At 37.7% G+C, this 24048-nt stretch overlaps 1 protein-coding gene across 5 annotated transcripts in view; it reads right to left on the reverse strand.

Moving 5' to 3' along the window:
* SNX4 (sorting nexin 4) overlaps positions 1–24048 on the reverse strand; it is a 78044-nt gene that overhangs the window by 44858 nt on the left and 9138 nt on the right. For 4 of the 5 annotated variants that reach the window (XR_004973936.1, XM_036348608.1, XM_036348607.1 and 1 more), the window contains exons 3-6: positions 14997–15132; positions 14766–14915; positions 13909–13956; positions 5140–5195 (exon numbers count right to left, since the gene is read on the reverse strand). Coding sequence is in view for 4 of the 5 variants with exons in the window: in XM_036348608.1 (XP_036204501.1) it covers positions 5140–5195; positions 13909–13956; positions 14766–14915; positions 14997–15132 (390 nt within the window). In the remaining variant the exon portion in view is untranslated. The remainder of the gene's footprint in view (positions 1–5139; positions 5196–13908; positions 13957–14765; positions 14916–14996; positions 15133–24048) is intronic. The other variant, XM_036348610.1, reaches the window with a different exon arrangement.

Raw genomic sequence — 24048 nt, forward strand, 5'->3', positions numbered from 1 at the left:
GGCGGCATAGGTAAACACTGGAGTTGACTGCCTCGAACAACCACTTCAAAAATACAACTAAAAGATGAAACGGACATCATCCAGAACCACAGGAAGGCTGGCTGAGTGGAAATTCTACAACTAGAAGGAAAGAGAAAAGCATACCGAGACTCAGAGGCGGCACAGTGCTGAAGTAAAACAGTAAGGTGCGGAGGTGCATGCGGAGTGGGCTGGCGGCTGAGGGCGCGGTTGTCGTTTTCAATCGGGAGGGAGTCTCAGGCTCTGAGCTCCAGTTCCGGGCGAGTCTCTAGGAACCCAGACTCATATGGGAGAAGCGGGACTGTCTGGCAGCGGTAAGAACTCAAGGGCAGCTTTCTCTCCAAGGGGCTTGCAGCGATTACCGGGACACTGAGAAGCAGAGCCTCTGAGGGCTGGACTGAGAGCAGCCATAATTGCTAACCCCGCCCTGTTGATCCCGTGGGATCCGCCCCAACCAAGCCCTACACGGAGGCTTTTGCTGGATAGCCTCAGGCAAAGGCTAGATTAGCACCTCCCTAGAGATCCAGGAGCCAGAAAACCCAGAGGTCAGAGTGGGACCATCCAGTTTGCAGCTCCGTGGAACCATAAAGGGCACACTCAGGGGGCAGACTCAGTGAGCACCAAAGGCCCATTGAATCAAATCTTGCCCCAGAGGGGTGTCTCCAGCACAGAAGTTCTCCCACTGCAGACACAGCTGATTCTCACAGCCAATTGGCCTGGAGGTTAATTTCTCCCATTGATAACTACAATAATCAAGGCTTAACTACAACAAGACTGTGCACAAAGACCACAAGGGGGTGCACCAAGAGTGTCCTCCTCAGGTAATTGGGGAGGCTGAACCACTGGGCCCTAGAGGACACTCAGCACAGAAAACCACTTTATCAACACAGGAAAGCATAAAAAATGCAGAAACAAAGAAAAAGGACACAAATGACAGAAATGGAGGAAAGCAAACTACTGGATATAGAGTTCAAAACCACACTTTTAAGGTTTTTCAAGAACTTTCTAGAAACTGCCGATAAACTTAATGAGATCTACAAGAAATCTAATGAGACCCTCGAGGTTGTGATAAAGGACCAACTAGAAATTAAGCATACACTGACTGAAATAAAGAATATTATGCAGACTCCCAACAGCAGACTAGAGGATCCCAAGAATCAAGTCAACGATTTGAAATATGAAGAAGCAAAAAACACCCAACCGGAAAAGCAAAATGAAAAAAGAATCCAAAAATACGAAGATAGTGTAAGGAGCCTCTGGGACAGCTTCAAGCGTACCAACATCCGAATTATAGGGGTGCCAGAAGAAGAGAGAGAGCAAGATACTGAAAACCTGTTTGAATAAATAATGACAGAAAACTTTCCCTACCTGGTGAAAGAAATAGACTTCCAAGTCCAGGAAGCGCAGAGAACCCCAAACAAAAGGAATCCAAAGAGGACCACACCAAGACACATCATAATTAAAATGCCAAGAGCAAAAGACAAAGAGAGAATCTTAAAAGCAGCAAGAGAAAGAAACTCAGTTTCCTACAAGGGAGTACCCATACGACTGTCAGCTGATTTCTCAACAGAAACTTTGCAGGCCAGAAGGGAGTGGCAAGAAATATTCAAAGTGATGAATACCAAGAACCTACAACCAAGACTACTTTATCCAGCAAAGCTATCATTCAAAATTGAGGGTCAGATAAAGAGCTTCACAGATAAGAAAAAGCTAAAGGAGTTCATCACTACCAAACCAGTATTATATGAAATGCCAAAAGGTATCCTTTAAGAAGAGGAAGAAGAAAAAGGTAAAGATACAAATTATGAACAGCAAATACACATCTATCAACAAGTGAATCTGAAAATCAAGTGAATAATCTGATGAACAGAATGAACTGGTGAATATAATAGAATCAGGGGCATAGAAAGGGAGTGGATTGGCCATTCTGGGGGGGGGAAGGGGTGAGGGGGATGCAGGAAGAGACTGGACAAAAATCGTGCACCTATGGATGAGGACAGTGGATTGAAAGTGAGGGAGGAGGGTGGGGTGGGAATTGGGTGGAGGGGAGTTATGGGGGGGAAAAAGAGGAACAAATGTAATAATCTGAACAATAAAGATTTAATTAATAAAAAATTTAAAAAAAGATGTTATAAACATAAGGTGTATTAGACTGCTGTCAGTGTAACATGACAGTTTTACAGCAAACTGTTTTAACATAGAAAGAACACACCCTAAAAAAATGATAAGTATACTATATAAATATATAAACCAGTAACATATTTGTTTATCATCATCAAGAATTTTGTACTGTACATCATTTCCTATATTGTACTTCTATACAATGGACAATGCAGTAAGTTGGTTTACCCCAGAATTACCACATACAGGTAAGTAATGCATTTTCTTATGACATTTGAGATGGCTACATCACAAGGCAACAGAAATTTTTAGCTCCATTATATTCTTATGGGGCCACCATCATATATGTAGTCTGTTGTTAACCAAAATGTTAAGTGGCATGCGACTGTATATAATACGGATATTAAATAAAATTTAGCAATCTAGCCCTGGCTGGAGTGGTTAGGGTGTCAGCCCCCAAACCAAAAGGTCATGGGTTCAATTCCTTGTCAAGGGCACACACCTGGGTTGAAGATTCGATCCCCAGCCCCAGTTGGAGCGTGTGCGGGAGGCAACCTATCGATGTGTCTCTCTCACATCAATGTTTCTCTTCCTCCCTCTCCCTTCTTCCCCCTCCCTCCCACTCTCTAAAAATCAATGGAAAAAATAACCTTGGAGAGGAGTAACAACAAAAATTAGCAAGCAATCTAGAAAACCCAAGTGAGGTCAAAAAGGGAAGGCAAACATTCAATTTGCAAAATATTTTTTCATTAAGTTGGAAAACATTCAATTGAAAAAATGTTAATATTAAAATATTAATTTAAAAAGTCTTATCTACATGCTCCTCTAGTGAATGTACATCCATCACTGTCATAAATTTTGCTTATAAATTTTTCCAGAGCTCTTTTTATTTTTTTATTTTTTATTTTTTTTTAATCCTTACCCGAGGATATTTTTCCATTGACTATTAGGGAGAGTGGAAAAGAGAGGGAAAGACAGGGAGAAATATCGATGTGAGAGAAACACATCGATCAGGCTGGGGAGGAGCCTGCAACCAAATTACATGCCCTTGACCGGAATTGAACTCAGGACCCTTCAGTCCGTAGGCCAATACTCTATCCACTGAGCCAAACAGGCTAGGGCTCCAAAGCTCTTTTTAGAGGGTGACATAATTTTAGTTCTTAATCTAGAGAATATCTCTTATATACCATGGATGTCATTTTTAACCCTTAAAAAAACTTTGGTGGAACCTTAAATGCACATTACAAAGTGAAACAAGTCAATCTCAAAAGGCTGCATACTATATATTATGACATTCTAGAAAAACATAAAACTATGGAGACAGTAAAAAGCTCAGTGGCTGCCAGGGCTGTAGGGATGAAGGGATAAACAGGCAGGGCAAAGAGGACTTGTAGGACAGTGAAAATACTTTGTATTATACTATAATAGTACCTACATGTGTCAAAACCCATATCATATGTAGGGATAGTGTTCATGTGTAGGGGCAGAGGGTATGTGGGAACTCTGTAATTTTTGCTCAAATTTTTTGTGAACCTAAAACTAAGATATAAAGTCGATTAAAAACAAACAAAAACAAACACCTTGCCCTGGCCAATGTGGCTTATTGGATGGTGCCAACCCTTACACCAAAAGGTTGCCTGGGTGGCGGGTTTGATCCCCAGTACGGAGACAGGAGGCAGGAGGCAGCCAATCGATGCTTCACTCCCTCTCTCTCTAAAAAAAAAAAAAAATAAAAAAAAATATTTTTTTTATTTTAAAAAACATCTCAATGGTTACCATCACAATTTCCAAATTAACAAAACTTTAAAATATTTATTTATAAAAATATATATATATTTATTTATATTTTATATTCAAAATTTATCTTAAAAACCAAAGGCATCATGTTAATGTATTATGGTTTATAAAGTCAGGCATAATAGGCTATCCAACAATGCAAACTTGGCCTTTGTCTGCTACAAATATTTACATTATATAGAAATTAATGCTAAATTTAGCCTAACTAGAGAAATTCCAACAGACCGTATCATCTTAATTGCCAAAAATGGAAAAGCCTCATCTGTATAATCAAATCTTTAAATAAAAAATTCAGCTGAACCAAATACCAGGTGAAAGTCCATATAATGAAGAGCCTAATTTATCCACCAACTTCAGAGAATGAGCAAAATCAAAATCTTAAGAAATACCTAGGTATTATCCTAAGAAAAGTTATTTCTAAATACACTGGCTCAGCCCTGGCTGGTGTGGCTCAGTTGGTTAGAGCGGCAATCTGTACACAGAAAAGTTTTGGGTTCGATTGCTTATCAGGGTACATACCCAGGTTGCAAGTTCAATTCCTAGTCTGAGCGTGTAAGAGAAGGCAACCCATAGATGTTTCTCTGTCATACTGATGTTCTCTCTCTCCCTCACAGGCTTCCCCTCAATATCAATAAGCATGTCCTGGGGTGAGGATTAAAAAGAACAAACTTATACACTGGCTTCCTTCAACACAAAAATGCTCCCACAAACACCAAACTGACATTAATGAAGTCAAGTAACTAATACATCTCTATGACATTATATGTTTGTATGCATTTGTCTATCAAATTTTCATGGTATGCAAAGTAGAAAGTTTATTTTCAAAATATGCATGTAATATATAATGTTCTTCTCTTGACCTTTGTACATATTTGTCAAGCAAAGTCGTATAAGAAAAACTACTTTACATGAAATTAAAATTGTTTTTCTCATTTTTCTGGTAACTTCCACAACATTTAAAAAATTATTCTAGGAAAAAGCAGTGGTTTAATTTTCTAAAACTTCAGACAGTTACAACCTTAAACCCAATGAAGTTAGCAAATTTTAAAATCAATTTTTGACTGTAAAAGGATTTCACTAAATGTGAATTACTATTTAAAATATTTAGTAAATGAAGTGCATACATTCAGAAATGAAAAATTAAATAGATTGATAGGCACCATTCAAAACAACATTGTAACTGTTATTAAAACAAAACCTTACTTGTCTGGGTTTTTCACTCTGAATGTTGCATTAAGCGCTTTTAACCTGGAGTCTGCCTGGAAAAAATAATTTATTCACTTAATATAATTACATTTCAGGGTATAAATCCAAACAGTTTTTATTTTCTCTTTAGAATTAAGATGCTTAAGTATAGTTTTCTTCATATCATATGTGTCAAACACATTCAACATATCTAAAAAAAAACAGCTTAGCAGTTATTTTTTAAAACAGGACAAAAATAATGCTGTAAATTAAGCTGAATACATGGCATTTGATGGCATCGAAGTAAAACAACTGTAAACACCAACACACTAACAGTCATATAGCTCTGCATTACTATAACTCAGAATAGATCATATAACAAAAGTAGTCGACTTTTCTCCAAATCAAGAAAAACAATAATCTGTTTATTTAAACTAAATAAAATGACTGCTTTGAAGCCTGTGCATTACTTAGGGTAGTTCTCGGGTGGAATCCAAACCAAATATACATTAGTTAATAAAGAAATATGGAAATGCCTGTACTAAAGTAAAGTGAAACAAGCTAAATGATATCAAATTACTAGCTGGCAGAAAATGTTACAAGACAACACTTTCCTTATTTCCAGATAATTGCTTTCAAAAGAGGAGCAGAGGAATCAACATTAAGTAATAATTTCATTGTATCAATTTATACTTAATATATCCAAATCCTATCCTAAATTCTCATTTTAAGAAACAAAACACCAAATACCTTTTCTGACCAAGCACAGAAAATATAGGGCCTAATAAAACGTAGCTCAAACAGGAATCAATTTCATAATGTGGTTTGGGTTTTAAAATCCTAATCAGTGCCGAAACCGGTTTGGCTCAGTGGATAGAGCATCGGCTTGCGGACTGAAAGGTCCCAGGTTCGATTCCGGTCAAGGGCATGTACCTGGGTTGCGGGCACATACCCAGTAGGAGATGTGCAGGAGGCAGCTGATCAATGTTTCTCTCTCATTGATGTTTCTAACTCTCTATCTCTCTCCCTTCCTCTCTGTAAAAAATCAAGAGCATGTACCTGGGTTGTGGGCACTTCCCCAGTGGGGGATGTGCAGGAGGCAGCTGATCGATGTTTCTCTCCCATCGATGTTTCTAACTCTCTATCTCTCTCTCTTCCTCTCTGTAAAAAATCAATAAAATATATTTTAAAAAAAAAATCCTAATCAGTTTAAAAATTTTACATTAGTCCAACTTCCAACCCATAATTACAAATATTCCCAAAATAATCAAACAAAGAAAACAAAAATACTAGGGCTCCCCAGATTACATGGCTAAGAAAAAATTCTAAATGTAACAAATATGCTATTCAGCCTCCCAGAACTTCAGACCAAAAGAAATTCAAAAGGCTATCAAGAATATCTAAAGAAGCTCCATTTGTCACTGATTTCAGGGAACTCTCTTATTTCTAAAATCAATATTTCACCAATTCTTGATCTTTCTTACATCTCTAGGACATACCAGCTAATAGCAAATGTGAAAGTCCTCACAAATAAAAGCACTTTTAATTTAAGGCATATGTTACTCTTTCATGTTCTTTAAGCTAATTAAAATCACTAAATAACAAAGTGTTAATGACATCATAGTCACATACAAATGTGACTTTATTAATGAATATGAAATTACATAAAACCATCAGTAAAGCCCTAGCCAGCACTCTGGGTGGTTAGAGCCCACACACAAAAGGATTGAGGGTTCGATCCTCAGCCCTAGTCTGGGAGCACATAGTAGGCAACCAGTCAATGTGTCTCTGTCACATCAATATTTCTCCTCTCTCTCTCTCTCTCCCCCCCCTCCTCTCTCTCTCTCACCCCTCCCCCATCCCCCTTCCTTTGACTCTCTAAAAAAATCAATGGAAAAATTATCCTCAGATGAAGATGATCAAAACAAATAAAAGGCCATCAGTAAAGAAGAAAATTTTCATTTGTACCTTTGTACCTTTTCCTGAATCTCATACTTCTTAATATTACCAATTTAATTTTTACTTTTAATACCATCAACTTACCAATTTGGAAGTCATAACAAATATAAACCATCACCATCCTATTAACCTTTGCTTACCAAACTCTGTCAGGTCACATCCAGCTCAATCTGCTCATCATTTCACAAGATTCAAAAAAAAAAGTTGCCTAAAATGTCACTAAACTAGCCTAGCCAGTTTGGCTCAATGATGAACCAGGAGGTCAAGGCTCAATTCCCAGTAAGGGGCATGCAGGAGGCAGACAATCAATGATTCTCTCATCAACGATGCTTTCATCTCTCTCTCCTCCCTTCCTCTCTGAAATCAATATATCATATATACACTAGAGGCCCAATGCACGAAATTCATGCAAGAGAAGGCCTTCCTTCCCCCGGCTGCCGGCTTGTCTCTGGCACCTGGGACCCAGGCTTCCCTCGCAACCCCGGCTTTGTCTGGAAGGTTGTCCAGTAGGACGTCCAGTCTAATTAGCATATTATGCTTTTATTATTATAGAATTTTTTTGTTGTTAAATGTCACCAAACCAGAAATTTCTCCCCAAAGCTAGATCTCTATGAAAACTACCTGGACTATAACAAATCTGATAGATACCATCCATCTTATCAGAAAAAAAGCCCTTAAAGAATTACAAACTTCCAAATATAAAATAAGTCATGGGACATAATATACAACATAGGAATAAAGTGAATAATACTGTAATAACTATGTAATACTACTGTAATAATTGACAGTGATACCTAGACTTACTGTGGTAATCACTTTGTAAGGTATATAAATGTTGAATCACTGTGTTGTATACCTGAAACTAATATAATATTGTATGTCAAATATAATAAAAAATACATTAATGTGAAAAATAAAAAAATTTTTAAAGCCCTTACATAATTGCTTCATACCACCCTATTTTATTTCCCTTAATACACCACTATCTGAACTCATCTTAGTTGTTTGTTTCTTAGCTATCCACTAGAATGAAAGACCTTTTTTTTTAAAGCACAGTGTGAACAGTGTCCCCTGGAGTTGCATAACAGCTGCCATGGCAACACTTTAACCCAGCGGTTCTCAACCTGTGGGTCGAGACCCCTTTGGGGGTCAAACGACCCTTTCACAGGGGTCGCCTAAGACCATTGGAAAACACATATATAATTACATATTGTTTTTGTGATTAATCACTATGCTTTAATTATGTTCAATTTGTAACAATGAAAATACATCCTGCACATCAGATATTTACATTACGATTCATAACAGTAGCAAAATTACAGTTATGAAGTAGCAACGAAAATAATTTTATGGTTGGGGGTCACCACAACATGAGGAACTGTATTAAAGGGTCGTGGCATTAGGAAGGTTGAGAACCACTGCTTTAACCTGTTTTCTCTTTTGTTCATTGCTATATCCCAATGCCTTCAATGCCTGGCACAACACAAACATGCAATAAGCATTGGCTGAATGACAAAAAAACAACTCGTGACTATTCTATAGCCCCAACTTACAACCTTTTCCATGTTCTCCTTTAAAACCCACCAGCTCACCACCCCTCCCTTTCCAATCCCTATAATATACTTTACTTTCCTTGTCCTAGACCTTGTCTTTCCTTTATTTCATTTCCTGATTCTCATGTTCCCCCCGAACCTTGCCTAGTTAACTACTATCCAACTTGGCATCTCTCTAACACTGGCCCCCCAAGGTGACTCCACTGCAGATTTCTTATTTGGGTCTCAGCTCAAATGTTATTTCTTCAACCATGTGATCCAGTTTGCACAGGACAGTCCTGGTTTATACCTGTGTCCTAATCTAATTGTTAATAGTGCCCCCTTTTACTCTCAAAAGTATCCCCATTTTGTCACCTATCTCAAAATAACCCCTGGGGAAAAATATCTCTGCTGTCACACTCTTTCAGTGGTAAATTATTTTATTTGTATCATTTATAACAACTTTAAAGTATCTTATTTAAATTCTCCAACTACTAAAATATATGCTCCATAAGAACATGGAGCTTATTTCCAGCTCTTTCACCACTGTATCAACAGTACCTACTAGATACCTGACACTCAGGGCACCTAGCATTCAGAATCTCCACGCTGACTCTCTCAGAGTTCCTGTGTAATACACAGATTAGCAGAGCACCTAAGAGCCCAGATCTTGTATCTGGCAGTCCCTGCTCCAAATAACAGACAGTGTTCCAGATTCTTCTGGGTCAGCCTAAATTCATTTAAGGTTTGGGCATATGAATGACACTTTCATATAAGTAACTTACTGAGTTAACTGAATTAAAATGATATTTTTTTATTTTTATTGATTTCACAGAGGAAGGGAGAGGGGAAAGAGAGATAGAAACATCGATGAGAGTGAGTCATTGATGGCTGCCTCTTGCACACCCCCCATTGGGGGTCAAGCACGCAACCCCGGGCATGTGCCCTTAACTGAAATCAAACCCAGGACCCTCCAGTCCACAGGCCAACGCTCTATCCACTGAGCCAAACCAGCCAGGGCAAAATGATATTACTTTAGACTAATTAGTTTATACTGGTATGTTCATTATTCTAGAGATAAACTCTGAATTGAATTCACTGAATCAATTAATGAGTATTATATAAATACTATTCAAAAAAAGAAGGAACACCAATACATAGCAGCAATAAAAAGGTCTGTTTTTCATGTTTATATTAAATAGAGGACAGATAAAAAGAAACTACATTTTTATAATTATCTTGCTGGGTATAATAATTACTCTAAAAAGATTTAAGAAAATATTAATCTTACAGGCCCAAACTAGAAATTAAATCAAAGATGTCTAAAAAGAAAGAAAATAAAAGTAAGCTGATATTTCAATTTCAGGATAACAATTTAATAGCCAAGGTCAAATATTCTTATAAAAATGTAAATATGTGGTCTGATTCAGAATGATTTCATTTTCATTGAAAAACAGTTTCCAGCCAAAACCGGTTTGGCTCAGTGGATAGAGCGTCGGCTTGCGGACTCAGGGGTCCCGGGTTCGATTCCGGTCGGCGGCATGTGCCTGGGTTGCGGGCACATCCCCAGTGGGGGGTGGGTAGGAGGCAGTTGATCGGTGTTTCTCTCTCATCGATGTTTCTGGCTCTCTGTCTCTCTCCCTTCCTCTCTCTAAAAAATCAATAAAATATATTTAAAAAAAAAAAAAGAAAAACAGTTTCCAACACTTCCTCTACCAATCATCTTTACATACATTTATTACATAGCAAATAAGTGAAGAGAGGTAATATGGAATGGTAATTAAGAAGAGCTTTGAGTTAGGTCTAGACTTGGATTCAGACTCCATCACTTACAACTATGTGACCATGGGTAAGTTCCTTTCTAGGACTCCTCATCTGAAAAATGGGAATAGCCCTGGTTGGTGTGGCTCAATTAGCTGGAATGACATCTCCGAACTCAGTTTTGCTTAAATCCCAGCTTTCAACTATGATCAAGTTAGTTGTAACTGCCAAATACACTTATCCAGAGGGATAAGTGAAAGGTAACTAACTATACATATGTAGACAACATCACATATATATGTTTTAGTACATATGTGTTTAACGTGGTTAAAAAAGATCTCACTGGCCCTAACTGGTTTGGCTCAGTGAATAGAGCGTCAGCCTGCGGACTCAGGGGTCCCAGGTTCAATTCCGGTCAAGGGCATGTACCTTGGTTGCGGGCACATCCCCAGTAGGGGGTGTGCAAGAGGCAGCTGATCGATGTTTCTAACTATCCCTCTCCCTTCCTCTCTGTAAAAAAAAAAATCAATAAAATATTGGGGAAAAAAAAAAAAGATCTCACTGCCTGACTGATGTGGGTCAGTGGTGGAGCATCAACTTATGAACCAGGAGGGCACGGTTCGATCCCCAGTGGGGAGCGTGCAGGAGGCAACCGACAAATGATTCTCTTTCATCATTGACATTTCTATCTCTCTCTCTCCCTCTTCCTTCCTCTCTAAAATCAATAAATATATTTTTTTAAAGACACTAAAACACACACACACACACACACACACACACACACACACACAAAACACTAAAAAGGTCTCATTTCTTTAATGAAAGGAAGGACTTAAAACAAGAAATAGCACACAGCAAAATAAGGAATGCAGCAAGATATACAGGTTTCCAAATTCTCTCCATACATTTTATTTCTCGTCCATTTCATTAAGTATGACTTTTCAAATTATTAATATTGTATATTAGATATTATTACCTTTTAGAGACTTTATAAAAGCAAAACCAAGGTTGTACCATAAGGCTAGGCAAATACTATATATCTGGACATTTAAACAGCACCTACACATAAGACTCAGCACCCTGTAAACAGTGTAGTCCAGGGGTGGGCAAACTTTTTGACTCGAGGGCCACAATGGGTTCTTAAACTGGACCGGAGGGCCGGAACAAAAGCATGGATGGAGTGTTTGTGTGAACTAATACATGTTAACACTGCTGCTGGTGAAGGAGCGGAGGGGAGAGTAAGAGAACCCTCCGCTCTTTCGGCTCCGCGGGCCGCATGCGGCCTGCGGGCCGTAGTTTGCCCACGGCTGGTGTAGTCTATATGGGTGGAGAAACTTAGGAGTTTCATCAAGGTTACCAAAGTTATGGCCAGAACTGGGTTCAAGGACAAACAAGTAATAACTAGATACTAAACTAATAACTAAATCAATGACTAAAAATTGTTAAATTTTTCATTATATCAAGAGATGTCACCAAAACAATTATATTTTAGTTTGCTCTTTTCCTTATTATTAGCTCCCAGCATACCTTGGAGTAATTTTCAGAAAATCCTATCAAAATTACATAATTTATTAAAGGTTAGAGTTATTTCAACCATTTCTAAACTAAAATTCTAGTACTCTTCCTAAGTACCATAAAGTAATAAATTATTGCCAAGAAAATTTTAATTTTTTTCATATAATCTGCCAACAGAAATATTTCTAAATTAGCCTGGCTGGTGTGACTCAGTGGTTAAGCACTGACCCATAAATCAAGAGGTCACAGTTTCTCTCTCTTTGATGTTTCTAACTCTCTATCCCTCTCTTCTTCTCTCTCTAAAATCAATAAAAATGTATTTTTAAAATATATATATTTATAAATTAGAATCAGTTATAACAGAATTAAGCAGATTTACTTTATATTATCTGTGCAGAAAATAATTTTCTCTTCTAGTTTTTTTTGGGCTAAATTTCAAATACCTATGCACCAATACATATTTCTCTAGAGTAGAGGTTCTCAACCTGTGGATCGCGACCCCTTTGGGGGGTGAACGACCGTTTCACAGGGGTTGCCTAAGACCATCGGAAAACACATATATAATTACATATTGTTTTTGTAATTAATCACTATGCTTTAATTATGTTCAATTTGTAACAATGAAATTGGGGGTCACCACAACATGAGGAACTGTATTAAAGAGTCGCGGCATTAGGAAGGTTGAGAACCACTGCTCTAGAGAGTGTTTTCATAATTACTGCAAAGCCATTTTATTCTTGTTATTTAGACCAGTAAACTTTTGCTAATGTATTATCTACTGTATCATGTATCAATTTATGTAGTATAACAATTTATATATTTTTCTTTCTTTTTTATTTTTGGGTTTTTTAGGGGTTTTTTTTTTGGTTAAACCTCACCCGAGGATATTTTTCCATTGATTTTTCAAGAGTGAAAGGGAGGGGGAAAGACAGAGAGAGGGAAACATTGATGTGAGAGAGACACATTTACTGGTTGCCCCTCACACACCTTTGACTGGAATCAAACCTGGAAACCTTCAATCCCCAGGCTGACACTCTATCCACTGAGACCAACTAGGGCTATATATTTTTCTACTTACCTATTTAATTAACACAAGAGATGAAGACCTGAAAACCTACAAGAACCACTGTTATATTACTTTGGGGGATAATACAGAGAATATAGTGGAGTTAGGGTGAACATCTTACCATCACTATGCTCTTCAATTTTTAGATAACAATTTCACTCCCAAATACTAATTCTAATGACTAAATTTAAAAAGCTGTACAAAAACTAAATAAGCTTATTTCGCTAACAAATGCGAATTCAAAATGACTCCTGTGCCTACCCAAAACTGGCCTCTGATTCCAGTCAAGGGCCTGTACCTTGGTTGCAGGCTCCTCCCCAGCCTGGGCTCTGGTCAGGGCACATGCAGGAGGCAATTAATCGATGTGTTTTTCTCACACCAATGTTTCTCTCTGTCTTTCCCTCTCTCTTCCCCACTCTCTCTAAAAGTCAATAGAAAAATATCCTCAGGTGAGGATTATAACAAGCAAAACAAAAAAAACCTGACCCATGTCCTAGGAGGAAGGCACCTAAGGCTCATCTTTTATTTTACTATGACCGGAAAACCCAAGTTTAATTCTTCAGAAACATCGTTCATACCTGATAAAGAGTGAGCAATTACCGGGGGCATCACTGCGAGTGGCAGTTGTAAGGATAGAGGGAAGAAAAAAGATGCAAAGTATAATATGAGTATACTGTATGGAAAATCTACAACTTGTATCTAAATTACTGCTTCAAAATGTTCTTTTCCTAATAGAATTAATTCATAAATATGCCATTATAGTCTCACTAATAACTAAAATGACACAAATCAAAATTAAATTACAGTGTTTCCTTGAACACCCTACCAATGATTTCAGATGCAAGACCTATTCCCAACACTCACTCATTCAATATCAAGTACCCACTAAGTGCATGGTATTGTTCTGGCAACCATTAAAGGACACAGTAAATTATTTCATACAAATATTCTTACCTTCAGCTGAAACCCAGTTTCATTCACAATCTCCTTCCAGTTACCTTCCTAAAAATTAAAGTTAATTTTAGAAATCATTGCAAAATAAAACATAAGGAACATTTCAAATTAGAGAAAATACCTATTGTTCTGCTGTTCTTTAAGGGGAAATGGGGGAAAGGGTAAAAAATAATTATTTTCACTTCAAAATTAAACATTCAATCCAGATTCCAAAAAAAATTACCAAAAGATGAACCCAAGATTTTACCATCTGGGCTTCAAAAAATTAAAGACTAATTAACTCTGATATCATTAAATGATACCAAAAAGCACTGTCTTTAATGTCTTCCAGTATAAAAATACTAGCCAATAATGTAACCAACGATTTTGAAATTCAAAACAAACAAAATGCATACAGATCAACAAAGCTGCTCCAAAAATAACTTTAAGAATAAGCATTCTGCCCTGGCCGAGTAGCTCAGTTGGTTAGAGCATCATCCCAATACTCCAAGGTTTCAGGTTCGATTTCCAGTCAATGCTCATATAAGAATCAATCAATGAGTGCATAGATGGGTGGAACAATAGGTCGATGTTTCTCTCTTTCTCCTCTTCCTCCCCCCCCCCCACTCTCACTCTCTCTCTCTCAAATCAATCAATAAATTTTTTTAAAAAAGAATAAGCATTTCAATAGCCTTATCAGGGTTATATAAATGCCTAATCACTATGTTGTCCACCTCAAAGTAATAATACTTTATGTCAATGGTAATTTAAAAAAATTTTTTAAGTTAAAAAAAAAAAGAACAAGCATTCACAATTTAAAAGTTTAAAATGCCAAGCCAAATGATTTTTTTAAAAAAGACTAAATAAAAGAAAATTACCTGTGTTAAAAACAAATAGAAGATTCTGTCTCTACAAAGGATGGGATGTGAAGCAACTCTCAAGAGGAAGTTTTCTAAACCAATTCGACGTCTTTCCACAAAATCTGGGTCCATGTTGTCAGCAGAGAGTTTATGCCAAATAAATTCTGCCTAGGTAGGTAAACAAAATAATCATGAAGAATAGTCTCAATGCTAAATACTTCTTAACGGTACTGCCATTTCACTTCTTACCCTTTTTTCTGGTAGAGGTGGCACAACAATATGTGGATAGTAAACTAAAAGGTAGTTTCTCAACAACTCAAATTCACTATACCGCCTCCATAGTGAGTCTGTTAAGACACTTGGACCATCATTATGTTCAACTGACCTGAAAAGAAATAGAATAAGACTGCTATTATTTTATAAAAACAAAAATACATGCATACAACATACTTTAAATTTTACAACTCCATTTACTGAATGCTTATGAACCAGATACTGAGTAAATAAATTTTCATGTATTATTTTACTTAATCCTTACTACAAACCTGTGAAACAAGAATTATTGTCCCCATTTTACAGATGAGGAAGCAGCCGCACAGTATATGCTCTTCATACAATCTTAACGATCTGTGGGTACAGCACTCAGATCCATCTGCTTCCAAAGCCTTCACTCCTAACCACTTTCCTTCTGTTATATTCTTCTGTTATAGAAAACCATTGGACTCAAGAGAAATAATCATATTAGGAACACTCTAAAAGCCTCAAAGTATTCAGTTAATGTATAACTGATTTTACAATATATGTAGCAAAATCTGGCTTAGCTGTTGTTTCATTAAATAAAAGTACGTGTAACTGCTCTTCTGCCACAATGAGAGAGAACAACATTCATGCCATAGACTAAGACACTGTAAAAATATAGATTCAGCCCTAGCCAGTTGCTCAGTGATTAGAGCATCAGCCCACAGGCTGAAGGGTCCCAAGTTCGATTCCAGTCAAGGGCATGTACCTCGGTTGCAGGTTCGATCCCTGGCCCTAGTCCAGGCCTGTGTGGGAGGCAACCAATCAATGTGTCTTTCTCAAATCGATGTTTTTCTCTCTCTGTCTCTCCCCCTCCCTTCCACTCTCTCTAAAAATCAATGGGAAAATATCCTCCAATAAGGAGTAACAAAACAAAATAAAAACAAGCATGGCCCTTTTTAAAAAATCGATTCATGGTTATGAATAAACTGGATGTATCCAACAAAAAATTTTTAATTAACTCTAAAAGGGTGGGACCCAACCGGTGTGGCTCAGTGGTTAAATATCGACCTATGAACCAGGCTTTCACGGTTTGATTCCTAGTCAGGGCACATGCCTGGGTTATGGGCTCAATCCCTAATGTGGGGAGTGCAGGAGGCAGCCGATCAATGATTTTCTCTCATCATTGATGTTTCTTATCTCTCTTCCCCTCTACGTTCCTTCTGAAACCAATAAAAATATTTTTAAAAAATAATAAGTAAATAAAGGGTGGGGGAAAAGGAATATAAAAATTCATCTATAGTTCTACCTTTAATATAAACAGCTGCAGATAAAGCAGGTGTAATCCATATAAATGCTCAACTTATAGCCGGGGGAAGTTAGGGTAAAATCATATAAAAGATAGCTGAAATTATTTTGACTACTTAAAATTTCTGCTAGCATAATCACTGTTAGAAAGTATCAGTGTTCTAAACATTATCAGACCCTAGTTGGGTTTGCTGAGTGGTTAGAGTGTTGGCCCACAGACTGAAGGGTCGCAGGTTCAATTCCAGCCAAGGGCACATACCTAGGTTGCAGGCTTGATCCCCAGCCCCCTCTCTACACATCAGTGTTTCTCTCTGTGTGTCTCTCTCTTCCACTCTCTCTAAAAAAATCAATGGGTCGGATAGGGGGGATATGGGGGGATAAGGATACATATGTGGACACATATGTAATATCTTAATCAATAAAGAAAAAACGGAAAAATAAACAAATAGCCACCAAAAAAAAAAATCAATGGAAAATAATCCTCGGGTGAGGATTAACAAAAAACAAACAAAAAAATACATTATCAGGACCTTCCTAATTTATAATTTTGCATGACAATAACATGCATAAAACCACAATGTGCATTTGTACATTAGGGCATAAAGGTACAGAAACTAAATCAGTCTTGGAATAAAGCAAAATCCTAAGAAAGTACCAGTATATATACTAGTCCATGCTCAGCATAAGAGACGTTTAATGTTTTTATTATTTATAAATTATTTGCCACTGAGTTTATTCACTGCATATTAATAAAAAGGAAACAAATTATGAAATTCAAAATGCAGACTGCAGACACAGCTGATTCTCACAGCCAGTTGGCCTGGAGGTCAAATCCCCCTAGTATTAACTACAATCAAGGCTTAACTACAACAAGACTGCCCACAAAGACCACTAGGGGGTGCACCAAGAAAGCATAAAAAATGTGGAGACAAAGAAACAGGACAAAACTGTCAATGGAGGATATTGAGTTCAGAACCACACTTTTAAGGTCTCTCAAGAACTGTCTAGAAGCCGCCGATAAAGTTATTGAGATCTACAAGAAATCTAATGAGACCCTCGATGTTATGATAAAGAACCAACTAGAAATTAAGCATACACGGACTGAAATAATGAATATTATACAGACTCCCAACAGCAGACTAGAGGATCCCAAGAATCAAGTCAAAGATTTGAAATGCGAAGAAGCAAAAAACACCCAACCAGAAAAGCAAAATGAAAAAAGAATCCGAAAATACGAAGATAATGTAAGGAGCCTCTGGGACAGCTTCAACCGTACCAACATCCGAATTATAGGGGATGAGAAGATGAGAGAGAGCAAGATATTGAAAACCTATTTGAAGAAATAATGACAGAAAACTTCCCCTACCTGGTGAAAGAAATAGAAGTCCAGGTCCAGGAAGCGCAGAGAACCCCAAACAAAAGGAATCCAAAGAGGACCACACCAAGACACATCATAATTAAAATGCCAAGAGCAAAAGACAAAGAGAGAATCCTAAAAGCAGCAAGAGAAAGAAAGTCAGTTACCTACGAGGGAGTACCTATACGACTGTCAGCTGATTTCTCAACAGAAACTTTGCAGGCCAGAAGGGAGTGGCAAGAAATATTCAAAGTGATGAATACCAAGAACCTACAACCAAGACTACTTTATCCAGCAAAGCTATCAATCAAAATTGAGGGTCAGATAAAGAGCTTCACAGATAAGAAAAAGCTAAAGGAGTTCATCACCACCAAACCAGTATTATATGAAATGCTGAAAGGTATCCCTTAAGAAGAGGAAGAGGAAGAAAAAGGTAAAGATACAAATTATGAACAACAAATACACATCTATCAACAAGTGAATCTAAAAATCAAGTGAATAAATAATCTGATGAACAGAATAAACTGGTGAATATAATAGAATCAGGGGCATCAAGAGGGAGTGGACTGAGTATTCTCGGGGTGGGGAAAGGAGTGTGGGGGGTGCGGGAAGAGACTGGGCAAAAATCGTACACCTATGGATGAGGACGGGGGGGGGAGGGGTAAGGGCAGAGGCTGGGGTGGGAATCGGGTGGAGGGGAGCTATGTAGGGAAAAAAGAGAAAAAACTGTAATAATCTGAACAATAAAGATTTAATTTAAAAAAAAATTAATATACCTAGGAATAAACTTAACTAAAGGGGTAAAAGACCTCTACTCAGAAAACTACAGGACGTTGAAAAAAGAGATAGAGGAAGACATGAACAGATGGAAGAACATACCATGTTCATGAATTGGTAGAATCAACATCATTAAAATGTCCATACTACCCAAAGCAATCTATAAATTCAACGCACTCCCCATCAAAATACCAACAGCGTTATTTTACAGACCTAGAACAAACTCTCCAAAAATTCATCTGGAATAAAACAAGACCCCGAATAGCTGCAGCAATCCTGAGAAAGAAGAACAAAGTAGGTGGGATCTCAATACCAGATATCAAGCTGTACTCCAAAGCCACTGTTCTCAAAACTGCCTAGTACTGGAACAAGAACAGACATATAGATCAATGGAACAACCCAGAAATCAACCCGAACCAATATGCTCAATTAATATTTGACAAAGGAGGCAAGAACATACAATGGAGTCAAGACAGTCTCTTCAATAAACAGTGTTGGGAGAATTGGACAGATACGTGCAAAAAAATGAAACTAGACCACCAACTTACACCATACACAAAAATAAACTCAAAATGGATAAAGGACTTAAATGTAAGACGGGAAACCATAAAAATACTAGAGGAATCCAAAAGCAACAAAATCTCAGACATATGCCGAAGCAATTTCTTCACCAATACAGCTCCTAGGGCTGTGGTCAGCAAACTGCGGCTCCCAAGCCAAATGCGACTCTTTGGCCCCTTGAGTGTGGCTCTTCCTAGGCCTTAGGAGTACCCTAATTAAGTTAATAACAATGTACCTACCTATATAGTTTAAGTTTAAAAAATTTGGCTCTCAAAAGAAATTTCAATTGTTGTACTGTTGATATTTGGCTTTGTTGATTAATGAGTTTGCCAACCACTGTCCTAGGGCACTGGAAACTAAAGTGAAAATAAACAAATGGGACTACATTAAAATAAAAAGCTTCTGCACAGCAAAAGAAACCATCAACAAAACAAGAAAGCCCACTGCATAGGAGAACATATTTGCCAATGTTATCACCGATAAGGGTTTAATCTCCAACATTTATAGGGAACTCATACAACTTAACAAAAGGAAGATAAACAATCCAATCAAAAAATGGGCAAAGGACCTAAATAGACACTTTTCAAAAGAGGACATTCAAAAAGCCAAGAGACATATGAAATCATGATCAAAGTCACTAATCATCCAAGAGATGCAAATCAAAACAACAATGAGGTACCATCTCACACCTGTCAGACTGGCTATCATCAACAAATCAACAAATGACAAGTGCTGCAGAGGATGCGGAGAGAAGGGAACACTCGTGCACTGCTGGTGGGAATGCAGACTGGTGCAGCCACTATGGAAGACAGTATGGAGTTTCCTCAAAAAGTTAAAAATGGAACTCCCATTTGACCCAGTGATCCCACTTCTAGGAATATATCCCAAGAAAACAGAAACACCAATCAGAAAGGATATATGCATCCCTATGTTCACAGCAGCACAATTTACCATAGCTAAGATTTGGAAACAGCCTAAGTGCCCATCAGCAGATAAATGGATTAGAAAACTGTGGTACATCTACACAATGGAATACTTTGCTGCTGTAAAAAAGAAGGAATTCTTTTTTTTTTTTTTTAATATTTTATTGATTTTTCACAGAGAAGAAGCGAGAGGAATAGAGAGCTAGAAACATTGATGAGAGAGATCGATCAGCTGCCTCCTGCACGCTCCCCACCGGGGACATGCCCACAACCAAGGCACATGCCCCTGACCGGAATCAAACCTGGGACCCTTCAGTCCCCAGGCCGACGCTCCATCCACTAAGCCAAACCGGTTCGGCAAAAAGAAGGAATTCTTATCATTTGCAACAGCATGGATGGAACTGGAGAGCATTATGCTAAGTAAAATAAGCCAGTCAATGAAAGAAAAATACCACAAGATCTCACTCATTTACGGATAATAAAGGCCATTATAAACTGATGAACACAAACAGATACAGAGGAAGAGCAGCATTGAACTCTCAAACTACAGCAGGAAGGCCGGAAGGGTTGGGGGGTGGGGGGTAAGAGATCAACCGAAGGACTTGTATGCATGCATATAAGCATAACCAATGGACACAAGACACTGGTGGGTAGGGGAGGCCAGGGGAAGGTCAAGGGAGAAAAAAAAAAAGAGACATATACACTACTCTTTGTAATATTTTAAGCAATAAAACAAAATTTAAAAAAAATAAGTATGGCCACTTTTAAAAAATCGATTCACGGTTTTGAATAAACCATGAATGTATCCAAAAAAAATATTTTTAATTAACTCTAAAAGGGCAGGGTTTAGTCATTGGAAACTGACTAAAAACATAGAGAATACTTTCATTGGATCACAAAACTACCCCCATTTATCCAATCATTTAACAAATATTTAATAGCACATAATTGGTTTTACATGCAACATGTAATATAACACTCACAATAAAGCAGATAGCATCATTAACCCCATTTTACAAATTACAGGAAGAATTAAGTAATAGCATATTGCCTTCCAAGCCACAGAGGCATTCTTACCTATTCTAAAAGAGGCATATTCTTATCTAATTTAAAAGGGTTCATATTCCAAGAACAAGAAAACACAAAATGTCTGGAGAAATTAAAAACCAGTGACTTTAACCTTATTCAGTCTTAGCCTACTAAAGTATAATTTATTGGCAACTGTTAAATGAGCTTCCTATTTATATCCAAAGAGCCTTGATAGGTAAGCCATATGACAAAAGTTCAACTTTTTGTTAATAAAAAGGCTTAATGATATTCATATTGTTTAAGACTATCTGCATAATACTGAATTATGGAAAGAATCCCAAATGATTAAATTAAGAAATTTGAGGATTCTATGGTTGAAGGTAAGTTAACCTTAGAGGTACAGTAATTACATTCTATTCAAAACAGCAATTCTCAAAGTAGATAACTATATAAGGATAAGCAAGAATTTCTTAAAATAGGAAAAACACAAATCATAAAGAAAAGACATAAATTTGACTATCTTAAAATTTAAAGCCTTTGTACTTTAAAAGGTAATCAAACATTTGCAGCTCTGGTAAAAAAAAAAATATATATATATATATATATATATATACACACATATATATATATATATATTAATTTATTTCTGGATCCCATCCATAACCCTGCAGCTTAAAAAATTCTCCAACTGATCCCTATGTATTTTATTTGAGAACCACTGTTTTAAAATAAATTTACAATGAGGCCCTGATCAGGTAGCTTAGTTGGTCAGAGTGTCATCCCCATAGGCCAAGGTTGTGGTTTTCTTTTTGTTTGTTTGTTTTTTTTAAAATATATTTTATTGAGTTTTTACAGAGAGGAAAGGAGAGAGATAGAGAGTTAGAAACATCGATGAGAAAGAAACATCGACCAGCTGCCTCCTGCACACTCCCCACTGGGGATGTGCCCGCAACCAAGGTACATGCCCTTGACCGGAATCGAACCTGGGACCTTTCAGTCCGCAGGCCGACGCTCTATCCACTGAGCCAAACCGGTTTCGGCCAAGGTTGTGGTTTTGATCCCCAGTCAGGGAACATACAAGAATCAACCAATGCATGTATAAAGGGGAACAACAAATCAGATTTCTCTCTCTCTCTCAAATCAATCAATCAATCAATAAATCAAATTTATAATGAAATACAATCATGAAAGTCACTGTAATCCTTTGCTTTTATGTACCACACAAGTACTGATTATCCACTCTTCAATACAGGCAGTTCTTGGGTTACATTGGACTCAACATATGTCATTTCATGGTTACGTCACCATCTCCCATTTTAAGTCATTTCGACGTATGTACATATGTGCTTTATGTTTTTTATTATTTATTTACCACAAGTAAAGGTCAGGAATTGTTATCTTTCTTTTAAATTTTTCTTACTGTTTCACTTCATTACTGCTGTGTATGTGCTCCATGTGAGTGACGTAGGTGCTTATGTAGGTGGGTTCCAACTTATGATGAAAATCACATTACGTCGTGCCATAGGAATGGATTCTGATGTAACCCGAGGACCTACTCTATGTATTCAGTGTCTAGCTATACTACGGCGGTATGGTCACTTCCAGTTTCAAATTATGACACTCTATTCATTTCAAAGTCAAGAGTAAACAACTATAAATTATGCCAGTGTACTCAAATCAAGACGCTCTTCCAACACCCAGCTGATGTGGCTCAGTGATTGAGTGTCAACCTAAGAACCAGGAGGTCACAGTTCAATTCCCAGTCAGGGCACATGCCCAGGTTGTGGGCTCAATGCCCAGTAGATGATACGCAGGAAGCAGCCAATCAATGATTCTCTATCATCATTGATGTTTCCATCTCTCTCACTCTCTGAAATCAATAAAAAAAGTTAATTTTTTAAAGTCTTCCAGCAATCTATCCTATATAATAAAAGCCTAATATGCTAAGTGTTCAGTCACCCATTCAACCAATCAAAGCATAATATGCTAATGATATGCTAAGACCACTCAACTGCTCACTATGACATGCACTGACCACCAGGGGGCAGATAATCAACCAGTTGCTATGATGAGCACTGACCACCAGGGGACAGGCACTCTAACCGGTAAGTTAGCTTGCTGCTGGGGACTGAACGAGACAGACCAGACACACCCTGGAGCCCTCCTGCAGTACCTCCCCTGCTGGCCAACCTCCTGTGTCTCTCCCCAGCCCTGATCATGCACCAGTGGGGTCCTCAGTCTGGCCTATGCCCTCTCACAATCTGGGCTGAGGGACCTGCGCCCCCCCCCCACCCCACGAATTTCATGCACCGGGCCTCTAGTCTATATATATATATATGCCTAATATGCAAAGTGTCCCCTTGGGAGTTCGACTGACCCGGAGTTCGATCACTTGCTATGACGTGCGCTGACCACGGGGGGCAGCACGGAACAAAGGAAGGCCCAGTACAGCAGCTGGCAGCCACTAGGGACCCTACCCATGCAGAATTTCATGCACTGGTCCTCTAGCAAAAGTAATAAACACCTAACTTCATTGCTTGATTGGTTAAAGAAATGGGCACCTACTAAAAAGGTCCTTTTTAGTTTTAAATTTTAAAATGTACCTAAAAAGCTAGAGTTAACACTAACTTCTAAAGTATGATTTTTTTTTAAGTGGCTAATTTAACTAAACAACACAGAGACCCTCTCATGGGGGACCATGTGGTTTGTTTGTTAGTTTTAAATAACTTTTAAATGTCTGTGCTGTGACCGGCTTTACTTAGTTGGTTGGGCATCATCCCGTGCCCCGAAAGGTTGATGGTTTGATTCCTGGTCAGGGCACATGTCCAGGTTGCTGGCTCAATCCCTGGTAGGGGGCAGCTGAACATATGCTTTCTTTCACATCAGTGTTTCTCTCTCTCTCTCTCTCTTTCTCTCTCTCTCTCTCTCCTTTCCTCTCTCTATAAAAATCAATTAACTATTTTTTTAAATCACCTTAAAAATCTGTTTTACATGTTACAAAATGACCTAATTATTAAAAGACCCACCCTACCTCTCTCTTTTCCTAAAATTCTTATTGTACACAAATTTTTCTTAATTTTAGAAGATTCTTTTTTCCTTTTTTAGTTTT

This window comes from Myotis myotis, unplaced genomic scaffold (genome assembly GCF_014108235.1).
Source record: "Myotis myotis isolate mMyoMyo1 unplaced genomic scaffold, mMyoMyo1.p scaffold_m19_p_2, whole genome shotgun sequence".
Lineage (NCBI taxonomy): Eukaryota > Metazoa > Chordata > Mammalia > Chiroptera > Vespertilionidae > Myotis > Myotis myotis.